Source organism: Xenopus laevis, chromosome 5S (assembly GCF_017654675.1).
Source record: "Xenopus laevis strain J_2021 chromosome 5S, Xenopus_laevis_v10.1, whole genome shotgun sequence".
Classification (NCBI taxonomy): domain Eukaryota; kingdom Metazoa; phylum Chordata; class Amphibia; order Anura; family Pipidae; genus Xenopus; species Xenopus laevis.
In genome coordinates, this window is record NC_054380.1 from 81,502,146 (window position 1) to 81,515,050 (window position 12,905).

The 12,905-nt window shown below is 39.2% G+C and overlaps 1 protein-coding gene across 2 annotated transcripts in view; it reads left to right on the forward strand.

The window, feature by feature from the left end:
• Positions 1 to 12,905, forward strand: part of khdrbs2.S (KH domain containing, RNA binding, signal transduction associated 2 S homeolog) — a 146,118-nt gene that overhangs the window by 84,654 nt on the left and 48,559 nt on the right. For both annotated transcript variants that reach the window (XR_005961591.1, XM_018265525.2), the window contains exons 5-6: positions 4,512 to 4,636; positions 12,684 to 12,876. Coding sequence is in view for 1 of the 2 variants with exons in the window: in XM_018265525.2 (XP_018121014.1) it covers positions 4,512 to 4,636; positions 12,684 to 12,876 (318 nt within the window). In the remaining variant the exon portion in view is untranslated. The remainder of the gene's footprint in view (positions 1 to 4,511; positions 4,637 to 12,683; positions 12,877 to 12,905) is intronic.

Here is a 12,905-nt window from a genome sequence, read left to right on the forward strand (position 1 = left end):
TTTTTTTTGAGAAGGTTTATTGGTAAATTAAGGGGATTCGGGTTTGGGCGTTTGACCAATTTTTTTTTATTTTTTAAATAAAGTGAAAAAAAGTTAAGTTTTAGTAAATAACCCCCTAATCCAAAATCAAAATCCTATTTTATCATGTTAGTCAAGCAAAATTAACTTAATTACACTGTATAAATTATTTGAATATTGTTTCCATCAGTCTGGGAACTCATAATTATATTAACCAGGAAGGAGCCATTTTGTGGACACTGTTATTAAGGCAAGTCTTGTATCACCTCAGAATTTTGTTTGTGCACCAGGGGACAGGGACCCAATGTCCATCCCCATGCCCTGGTTACACAAATAAATTGTTAAGAGAGCTGGGGGAATGTGGAGAGAGCAGTGACATCTAGGAAGTGCTGAATGGAAAGTGAAAAGCCTAGGCATAGAGGCGGGGTAGGCAATATTTGATTGACAGCTGATATTTTTAAATGAGTTTACAACAGCTATGAATGCTTTAATAAAAAAAAGAAATTGGCTTTCATATTTAATTTAAAAAGGACTTTTAGTATACAGATTTTTATGTCTGGGTGACGGGTCCACTTTAACTAAACAATTAATTATATCATGTCCATAATTTAATATCTTGGTGACACAGTAGTAAAATGTTCTGATTCACAGTATCATTTGTATTAAACATTCTCAACATGTTTCCTTGTAACACAAATCTAACTGCAAATATTACTTACCACTTTTGTGGCAATCGTCCAGAAATGCCTGTATGAAAAATAATCGTCTTTTACCCTTCTGTCTTTATATAGAGCAATAGAATCACAGTTGCTGTGAAATCTCAGTGTGATTAATTGGTACCTGTAAAATGTATTGCTTAGCCTCTGTAATAGTGGTCAAGTGCAAATGAACAAAAGTCTATACATCTTCTGGTTCTGTTAAATGATTTAAATGTACAGTAGCGTATGCCTTACATGCTGCAAAATGCAGCATGTATTTGTATTTAGGGATGTAGCGAACTGCCGAGTATGTGTTTGGGAACGCCGTTCGCGAACACCGGCAAAAAATGCGAACAGTTCGCGAACAGTTCGCGAACTTCGAACATCCGAAAATCGTTCGATTCGAACGATCGAAGGATTTTAATCGTTCGATCGAACGATTTTCGTTCGAATCGAACGATCGAAGCCATTCGATCGAATGATTTCATTCAATCCAATGGCTTCGATCGTTCGATTCGAACGAAAATCGTTCGATTTTAGCGATCGAATGGTCGAACGATTTTGACGTTCGCGAACTTGCGGCGGACGCGAACAGTCGAAGTTCGCGCAAACTAGTTCGCCGGCGAACAGTTCGCTACATCCCTATTTATATTGCAAAATGTTGATAGTCTTTCCTCATAGTTTAGATTGTTACATTCCAGTTTATTTTCACATCTCTGTACTCTCTCTGCTCATTAAAGGAACAGTAATATCAAACATGAAAGTTTTATAATAATTCAAATATTATGTACTGTTTCTCTGCACTGGTAAAACCTGTGTTGGCACAGATTTAATAGCAGATAACAAATACAATTTGCAGAACACAATGGGTTTAATTTTTACACTGGGATGTAAACTTGTTGTAACTTATCTGCAACATCTGTATCTGCAATTATCTGCTTATCTATAACATGTGCCATTTAGCTCTTTTTCAACTTGAATGGCTGCCCCTTTGGCTAAACAGCAACGTATTTATATAAGCCATAGTAATGTTTCTGGAATTAACACACAAGTTTTACCAGTACAGGGCAACAGTATGTTATAAATTAATTAGATTAATTTAGATCACTTAATTTTTTTGGTGCTACTTTTTTTTAACATAATTTTTAAGGACTGAGGACCAAAACTGCAGCGCATACTCAAGGTGAAACCTTACCAGGGATCTTTAAAGTGGCACAATTATACTTTCATCAATCAAGTTAATGCCCTTTTAATGCAAGATGGCACTTTATTTCCTTTAGTTACTGACTGACACTGTTACACAGTTCGTTATTCAAAAAAAATCCCCAAACCCTTCTCAATTAATGGGGCCTCACATTCTACCATTAAGGGGCAGATTTATCGAGGGTCGAATTGAAAAATCTAATTTTTAAATTTGAATTTCAAGCTAATGTTAGTATACTTTGACTAGGGAATAGTCCAAATTCAATTTGAATTTGAAAGAAATTTAAAAATCCAAATATTGAAATTTATCATGTACTGTCTCGTTAAAAATTCGACTTTGACTATTCGCCATCTGAAACCAGCCAAATTCCTGTTTTAGCCTATGGGGGGGCCTCCCAGAACCTATTTGGAGTCATTTAGTGGACTTTGAAAAAACTAAATTTTTTTAAAAAAAATACTCAAATTCGGTTCGAACAATCAAATACAGTCTATTCACTCGAAGTTAAAAAATGCAGGTTTATTTTATAAATTTCGGTTCGTCTATTTTTATTTGAATCTCGAGTTGATGCTCCCATCACTTTAAAATTCGACCCTTGATAAATCTGCCCCTTAGTGTATAGCTTGCATATGTGTTATTTATTTATGTTAAGCTTGCATTTAGGAACATTAAAACTCATATGCCAGTGTGATGCCCAGTTTTCCAATTTAATCAAAACTCTCTGCAAAGTGTCAGCATCCTACATTGAACTAAGTTTTTCACAATATGATATCATCAACCAAAACAAAGTAATTACAATACCCACCTCAATGTTAAAATTAATAAACAAATTACCACTAGCAACACTCGTCTAGTTAAAAGAATTTAATTTACCAACACGCTTTGTGATCAATCTTTCAGCCATTTCTCTATCCACCTCCTCATAGAAGGAAATTCAGTTAGTCAAGTTTGCAAGATCTACTACAAATGAAAGCATGCTGGCACAAAAGAATTGTGATTTTAAGTATTTAAATATATCCTCCCTTATTACCCCTCCAAAAGCTTTCATACCCTAGCCCAATGTCAGGGCTGAATGTCTTCGGAAACAATTCCATGTCAGGTTTCCTGACAAACCTGGAGGTCCAGTGGCCCCATCTCGAGGGGGGGGTAATGTGAGGACTCACCCTGGTAGTCTAGTGGGCCAGCGGAGATGCCCGCCGTGGTGATCCTCTATCTTCTGGTGCTGGTTCTGCTTTGGCTCACGAATCACATACGTCCGGGTTTTACGTGACGTCATCACGTCTTTGGTGCATTCAAAAGTATTTAAAGGGGCTTTGTGCTAGAAATCATTGCCCGTTGTTAGGTCTCATCTGATTAGTTTCCTGGGTGTGATTTTGTCTGTGTGTATTCCGGTTTTGATCCCTGCCTGTCTGCTGATTTTTCTGAATTCTTCCAATCCCAACCTTTGCCTGCCTGACTGTGAACTCTGCCTGTACTGACCCAGCCTGCCTGACTACGCTTTATCGTTTAATCCTTAAGAAGCTGGTGTTGCCTTCCGTCCTAACCTTGTTAACGTACGTGCCCCGTTACACTTACTTGGCTCCTCTCAAGTTTAAGACCTGGCTGTATTGAGTAGCTGAGAGCTCCTCCCGAAGCCAAAGGTCGGCTGCTAAAGGCACAAGATTGAATGGAATGGAATGGATGGAAAAGTTATAATCAGAAAATCCGGCATCTCAGACCTGTCGAGGTTGCATATAAGTCAATGGGAGAAGTCCCAATGATTTTTTGATGTGCACTGGGTTTCGTGCAATACCACAAAGTCTTCTGAGTTTTTGGGCAAAAATGAGTTTTCGGGTGAAGACGGATGAAAGATCCAAAAAAAAGGGAAAATCTGATTTTTTTCCCCCCGAAATAGCACATTTTCTGGAAAATGTAATAATAAATAAGCGTAACAAACCTGAGTGGATTTGAGTATGTAGCAGAAAATATTGAGATAAATTCTGATAAATAACCCCCTAAGATTAGCAAAGATAGAATTATAAATATTTAAGATAAGCAAGTCTCTTGGGTAAACTGAGACTCACAGCTTAAAGGGCAATTTTACCTTCACTAGCAAAACTGTTATAACACACAAAACTTTGCCCTAAAACTCCCAAAAATGTGTTCAAACTTTCATAACATGCTAAATTTTGTAAAATGGACGTAGCAATTAGGTGTTGTGACGCATAGCAGATCTTGTTTTATCCCTTTTATCCCATTTTCTAATGGAAAGGTATGGGATAGGAGTGTCATGATCTTTCTGTGGGCTGAAATACTACTGAATTGCCTCAGGTGGGGAATTATGGAATGCCATGAGTTTTGTGCAAATAAAACAAATGAAATACAAGTGAAATAGTACAGTGCAGACATTTTAGAAAATTTATGAAAGGAGGATTGAGAAGGAATGTTCAGATTAAATGAAATAAATTAAATATCATCTGAAATGCAGAATACCTGAAATATTATTAGAACAATATATTTCATACTATTGCATATTTTTCCTTTCTACTTTATATAGCATAAATTTGTTGAACAGATAAGTGCATGCCCTGACACTGGATTCTCCCTTTTCCCAGGATTACAATGATGAGATTCGGCAGGAGCAGTTAAGAGAGCTGTCCTATTTAAACGGATCTGATGATTCAAATAAAGGAAAGGGGTCAAGAGGTAGAGGAATTAGAGTACCATCAACACCTTCCAGGTGAGTTATTGAATTAAAACAAAACACCACTGGAAATAGACAATAACAATTCCCTCTGATACAAATGGTTTCTTTTGTACCTTTATTATGTATTATTGACATTACCATAAATGACATTATCATAAATGAAACCTAATTTTTGGACAGGGCCTGGCAGAAATCTCTGCAGCTTCATGCTTCCAACATTCCTCTTTATATAAGGAGATTGATGCTGTACAGCTTTCAGGACAGATATTTGTAAAACATTTTAATAGGCTTTCAAGGCACATGTTGAAAGATATGCTGCCAAGTAATAAGATAAAACTTTGGCAAGAAGTTACTGTCTCTGCTTAGCATCAACGCTACATTCTCATAAATATTATCCTCTTGGTAGGTTTGCATATGTGGTTTCCTTTCCTCTTCATGACTCCAGGGCTTTGTCATTTGTGTGCCTTTTTAAATCACTGGGAAATTAAATATATGAGAAAAAGCACTCCTATACGAGATGCTATTCATATATGTAAAATATTTAAAAGGGATTGCTGGTTGTTATGCTGTTATATACTGTAGACAGACCACTGGAAATATAGCTGCAGCTCTCTGGAGGCATAACTCCATTGCAAAGGCATCCCAATAGAGTTCATCTTCCACTTTGATATGTGGCCATCAGTACATACGACACCCTAGCAGAAGAAGCTAATATGTTCTGAGTTATAAAACATGTCCCTGCAGCAAATAAAACATTAAGATAGAGTTTACTGCAGCAAAGAATAGTTTCTTTCAGGTGACATGAAATAGATATTTTTATAGGTTCTGAAATAAGGCATGGCATAAGTAAAAATCCATGATTTGTATATATTCTCACAGTAATTGATAATTGATCCCACTGTACTACTTTATGGATATATAAAAATATGCAATACATTTCTAAACCTATACTGAATATAGCAAGAAATTCTGGGTAATATTATGGCAGGTTCCTTCTTACTGACTATATATACAGTATATATATATATATATATATATATATATATATATATATATATATATATATATATATATATATATATATATATATAGTTGGTATTTGATAATGGAAAATGCCATTTGGTGTGGAAAAAAATAACAAAGCAGCTGTCTTACAGACATTGTCATATTTATGCAGCATTTCTCGCAATTAGAACATTGTTGTTGGCATGCCTCCGCACTCATAGGAAAGCCCCTCCAGTAAGCTCTAAATACTATTTCATACCATTTCATACCATAAGGTGGGAGGAGCACTGAGAGTTTGACCAGTATGTAAAGCAGGAAAACAAAAGAAATACACTTTCTGTCATACTGAAATGTGTATCACATACTATTTGGGTGTTTCTATTGCACCTGTTAACATTTGTGTAATGAACTTGACCCGAAAATTCCATTTGATTAGAATACAAATAATGTGCCCTATCTACTTATTCTCCATCCCACTAGTTTCTAACTTAGCTGTTAGAAATTCCTTGGTCTTGAACCAAAAATCCTGTGTTTACTGGCTGCTGCTCCTCCAGGCTGAGCCACAGGGGGGCACTGTAGCTTTCATCTGGAGGTTAAAGGAAAACTGTCATGATTTTTCTGAATTACATTGTTTACACTGCAAATTATTCACTCCTCCAAATAAAACTTTATTCCTGAACCAACAAGTATATATTTTTTTAGTTGTAATATTGGTACCTAGGCAGCCATCTCAGGTCATTTTGCCTGGTCATGTATTTTCATAAAGAGCCAGCACTTCAGGATGGAACTGCTATTAGGCAGGCTATTGTTTCTCCTACTCAATGTAACTGAAGGAGTCGCAGTGGGACATTGATTTTTACTACTGAGTGCTGTTTTATCTACCAGGGAGCTGTTATCTCATTACCTTCCCATTGTTCTGCTGATGGGTGGCTGGGTCGGGGAGGTTGGAGGGTGATAATCACTCCAACTTGCAGTGCAGCAATAAAGAGTGACTGAAGTTTATCAGAGCACAAGTCACATGACTGGAGGCACCTGGTAAATGGGCAATATGTCTAGCCCTATGTCAGATTTCAAAATTAAATATAAAAAAAATAGTTTGCTCCTTTGAAAACTGATTTCAGTGCAGATTTCTGCTGGGCCAGCACCATTAACAGATGTTTTTGGAAAAAAAAACGTTTTCCCGTGACCGAATCCCTTTAATATCAATGACTGTTCCTCCTGGACACCACCTGTGATCTAGCTGCAGGCTGTAGCTACATTTACGAGCTACTTAAGCTTGCCTCTTCCATGCCCTGGTGCTGGATTCATAGCCTTTTTGCTTTGTCCAAGCCTTGAGCTTGTATTCCCGAGATCCAGAATTGCTGTTGCTGTATCCTGTAAATCAGTTCCTGCCCTGCCCTTGTCCCCTGTGTTCTGTCTCCCTGGTTGTGTCCCATTGCCTGATATTTTGTATTCTGCTTGTCTACCGCCTGCTCTGACCTTCTGGTTGTTTGCTGCTACCTACCCTGACCTTGTACCCAAACTTGGACTTGTTGATTGTCGCTTTCACAGACCAATTGCTTGTTTTCAGATCACCTAACTATTGAAGTGAGGGTTTATATTTTTTCCTCAGGCCTTTAAATAGAAAACTCTATTTACTATATACTAAAGAGGTTTTAAAATAAATTGTATAAATCTACTAAAAAACTACAAAAATACATTTGAAAAATCTGGATCCTTGTGCTTTGTGACAGTTGAAGCAAGACTACATCCATTTGGAGTAGCCCTGTGCTACTGTTTTCCCTTTGTCTTTGATTATCTTCTTTCAGGCACAGTTCACTCTCTTTATCAGTGTACCCCTAATTTGCTTATTGTGACCTCCACTGCTTCATTAGTCAAGCATAGGATATTATTAGCAAATGAGGTCACATATAAGGTGGCACACTGCAAGAATAGTGAGAATGTAAACCTGTGCTAAGTGTTATTGTTAGAATGTGAAATTAGAATCTGGATCATTCCCTTTTCTTCTGGGTCAACAGAATTTAAATAGAATTACTCCTATCATATTTTGTTCATTTTTCTTCTGGGTCAACAGAATTTAAATAGAATTACTCCTATCATATTTTGTTGCCTTTGCTCTTTTTCCTAGCCCACCACAATGTTTTTATAGATTCTTCTTTGTAGCTTCTGTAGCAAATATGCACATATCACATTTCACCTACAAAAAGCTAAAACATCACACTTTCTTTCCATGTTATGTAGTATAGAATACACACTTGGTTAATGTGCTGATCATTGTGTTTTTAACAAAGAATTTGTAGTGTCAATGTATAATATTTATGTATATTATTCAGAAAACATATATACAAATACACTGCTGTAAAATATTCAACACAGGTGGTTCAAAAACGAAACAGTTGGCAGCTACACTGTATTCAAAGGGATCCTGTCATCGGAAAACATTTTTTTTCTAAACACATCAATTAATAGTGCTACTCCAGCAGAATTCTGCACTGAAATCCATTTCTCAAAAGAGCAAACAGATTTTTTTATATTCAATTTTGAAATCTGACATGGGGCTAGACATTTTGTCAATTTCCCAGTTGCCCCTGGTCATGTGACTTGTGCCTGCACTTTAGGAGAGAAATGCTTTCTGGCAGGCTGCTGTTTTTCCTTCTCAATGTAACTCTGAATGTGTCTCAGTGGGACATGGGTTTTTACTATTGAGTGTTGTTCTTAGATCTACCAGGCAGCTCTTATCTTGTGTTAGGTAGCTGTTATCCGGTTACCTTCCCATTGTTCTTTTGTTTGGCTGCTGGGGGGGGGGAAAGGGAGGGGGTGATATCACTCCAACTTGCAGTACAGCAGTAAAGAGTGATTGAAGTTTATCAGAGCACAAGTCACATGACTTGGAGCAGCTGGGAAATTGACAAAATGTCTAGCCCCATGTCAGATTTCAAAATTGAATATAAAAAAATCTGTTTGCTCTTTTGAGAAATGGATTTCAGTGCAGAATTCTGCTGGAGCAGCACTATTAACTGATTCATTTTGAATTTTTTTTTTCCCATGACAGTATCCCTTTAAAATACACTATTTAATTCTGCAAGAATTGAAGGTTCTTATAGACTTGAAAGCACAGGGAAGCTATTCCAATAGAAGTTTAACTGCGGTGTTCATGCTAATCTCTACAGTTCAGAACAATTTCTATAATCTCTTGCAAGACAACAGTCACTTGACTGTAGACTGTGAAATTTGATTGTTTTGTTCAAGCTTCGCTGCAATCATAGAATGGGAAAAGCTTATTAGGAGAGCTAGATGGAGAGCTATTTTAATAATATTTTAATAATACCCAAAAACATTTGCAGAAATGCATCTGGTGGGTTATATTAGCTATTACAATATATGTATCCAGGATACAAGTATATATTTTGCTATTAATTTACCTCTTTAAGTAACGCTTGTTATTAAGTATGTTATTCATTAGTTATTAGAGGCACCTGACACTTGACAGCACTGGTTGTTTTTTAATCACTTTATATATTCTATTTAATGGACACACTCACCCCAGGTTCCATTTTATAGTTTGGACACGTGGCTGGTGAATGGTTATTTTATAGCACTATACTAGTTTTTTTGTACAGGTATGGGATCTGTTATCTAGAAAGCCGTTATCCATAAATCTCAGAATTCCATGTAAGCCATCTGCCATAGACACCATTTTATCCAAATAATCCAATTTTTTTTTAAATGATTTCTTTTTTCTCTTTAATAATAAAACAGTACATTGTACTTGTTCTAAACTAAGATAAGGGAAGATTGTATCATACTTACCATAATCTTCCTTTCATGGAAAAATCCATGTCATACTTACCGGGATAGCCCCCGCCCCAGTCAGAAGGACCCTCCCCAAAGCTTTAAAAGCTCAACCCCACCCCCCAACTTTCTGCCTGTCTCGACCCAGCCTGATCTGACTACTCTATTGCCTTACGCCTTGCACTACGACCTTCTGTCCAAAGACTTTGCTCTACAGTCGTGCCCCTCTGCCTATCCAGAACCCTCATCTTGCACCTCTCGTTTAAGTCCAGGTGGCATCCAAGTAAGCCGAGGGCTCCTCCCAAGGCCCAAAAGCGGTCACACTACTGGTGAAGCACGAGCTGAGACCAGGGTGCCTGGTGTTTGTTCTGGTGTTGGGTGCCGACCGTTACACTGACGTTAACCTATAGTATACCAAACCCAACTAGCCGGGCCAGTCTATGGTGGTCTGAAAGGTAAAACACACAGTACCATAGACCCTTAGAAAAAAATGCAGCATGCCATAATTGCATGCCTCCCGTCCACAATAGGGGTTAACATGACAAAAATAATAACTTGTTATAATGACCCTGTGGATAATAACCTGGATGAAAAGGTTTTTTATTTTTCTCTAAGTCCCTAATGGGTCTGAAACTTAAGCTACACCGCATTGATGGTGTGTATCTAATTTTACAGCCACATCTATATGGCCCAATATACTATCACCCATGAGTATACCCTCAATGAGCTGACTGGACCCCTATTGTACTTGAGACAAACTGGATCGGTCTGTGCTATAGTATACCTCCTAGCAAGGCTCTAAATCCATGAGGCAGTAGTGAATCCAGTATATACAAAAGTAACTAAAATTTGCACTGACTGATGTGCCCACTTTGGGAGGAGTAAGACCATACCTGCTTCTCTCTTTATTTGGCATGACCTCTTCCAAAGAAACATTCAGCATTATGGGCTTTTATGTAATCTGTAGGACTGTGTTTAGAGGGGCGGGGGTTGGGAGAGCAAGCATTAAAGCATTATTATGGGCTTTTAAGTAATCTGTAGGACTGTGTTTAGAGGGGCGGGGGTTGGGAGAGCAAGCACCCCCGCCCCTCTAAACACAGTCCTACAGATTACTTAAAAGCCCATAATGCTGAATGTTTCTTTGGAAGAGGTCATGCAAAATAAAGAGAGAAGCAGGTATGGTCTTACTCCTCCCAAAGAAAATACCCTTTTTTCACTTAGGTAGGACTGATGCATGGACACTGCCTTGGCGGGGCGCATCAGCTTATGCATACTTTGTACAAACCATGTAACTAAAGGTGTCTCTTTTTGCCAAATTCAGATAAGTTCTCTTTAATCCAATTGTTCCTTAAAGTTGTATAATGATAGTGCTGGGTTAATTTGTTTGGTTCAGTATATGATATAAGCCACACACCCATGCACCAGACTGATTTTAATTGCAACACATGGATGAGCTGCATTTTTTGTTTTTGTGTATATATACTGTAGATATATATATATATATATATATATATATATATATATATATATATATATATATATGTTTACATCTATTCAGCCCAAGACCTATTCTAAAGGCAAAAGGCAGGATACAATATATAACTTATTTTCAAAATAAGCGGGCATAAAGTCCAGTCATAGAACTTTGATTCTAATTAGTGAGTTCCCTATGGCTGATTACTGAGGCAGTTGGTCGTGCCTCCATCTCCTCCTCCTCGCTGCTGGGCAGCCTCCGTGGCCTCCTCCTGGGGGAGCCTCTCCGAGCCCTGGGTGGGGTGCGTGACAAGCTGTGTGCCCCAGATGGTGAGTGAGACACGCAGCGTGCCCTAGGGGACTCACTGCATGGGCTGGGGGACACCCTCCCTACACTACGCTCCTGCCCCCCTGCCCTATGCTCCTCCCTCCCTCTGCGGGACCCCCCTGCCCTACTCTGCCCTACTCTCCTCCCTTCTATGGGAACCCCCTGCCCTATGCTCCTCCCCTCTATGGGACCCCCCTGTCCTACTCTCCTCCCCTCTATGGGACCCCCCTGCCCTACTCTCCTCCCCTCTATGGGACCCCCCAGACCAACTCCCCTCTACGGGACCCCCCTGCCCTACGCTCCCCCTCTCTACGGTAACCCCTGCCCTACTCTCACCCCCACTACGGGACCCCCCCTGCCCTACTCTCACCCCCACTATGGGACCCCCCACCTGACCTACTCTCTTCCCCTCCCCTACGGGACCCCCACTCTCTTCCTCCTCCTCTTCCTCCCCCCTGGAACCCCTCCCAGTGACTCCCCACCCTGTGCCCCCCTCTCTCTCCCTCCTGCGACAACTAAGATCCCACATAGTGTGGGATCCAGCTGCCGTTGGCACCTCCCCGGGGCTGGAGAGATGTTCCCCCTCCTCCTCCTCCCAGCCATTTGCAGCCAAAAAAATTCAACCTGCCTCAGACACCTCCTCCACCTAAATAGCAAGTGCACATTTAGGCAGAAAATGCACCTAAAATGGCCACTAGAGGGCTTCCTGTGTGAAGAAAATCGCAGAAATGAAGTGGGGCATAAAACTTTGAATCGATCGATTCGAATACAAGTGGGGCAAGGTTCACTTCGATCCTCTTCGACTATACGCTGCGACCAAACCTTCTAATTAAAGGCGCTATTCGAAGGATTAAAGTGTTCGATCGTACGATTTTACTTCGATTGGAAACGCCCGTTTTCGTTGGAAAAAATACTTCGACTATAGAAATACTCAAATTCGATGGTCGTATTTTGAAGTTTTTTTAACTTCGACCTTTGATAAATCTGCTCCTTAAGCTATGAAGATCCTACTTCCAAAAAGATACGTTATCCGGAAAGACCAAGGTCCCGAGCATTCTGTATAACAGGTCCCATAACTGTACAAACTTCTCTAGTTTGATGCATGAACCCCCCATGTAGCTTACTGTGCCAGCAGTACTTCTATTGCCTACTATCTACTGTGTTAAGCAAAATAAATACCTGTTATCCAGAATGCTTGGGACCTGGGGCTTTCTAGATAATGGATGTTTCTGTAATTTGGCCTTTCCTTCGGATAATGGATCTTTCTGGATCACAGGTTCACCATACCTACAAACTAAATCATCACTGATCAGCAAAGATCAATTTAACAGAAACAATCAAATTCTGCAAAAATATTGTACAGGTATTATCTTTACATTGCTTAAGACCTATAGCAAACAAATGCAAATTGTATCATAAAAGGCTGTGGTTAAAATGTATACATTGAGAGTATTAAAAATGCACAAAACTGTTTTATCTTAGAAATCGTGGAGGTATTACCCCTGCTTTTCCAGGACGAGGAGTTTCTGCTACACGAGGAGCACCTATAACACGTGGCACCTTATCACTTTCTACTGTAGCCCGGGGTATCCCCACTCCAAAAGCAAAGGGTGTGCCAACAACACCTGGATATAGACTGCCACCACCACCCACAATTGAGGCCTATGATGATTATGTAAGTGAATACAAGTTTGGTGGGGGGGG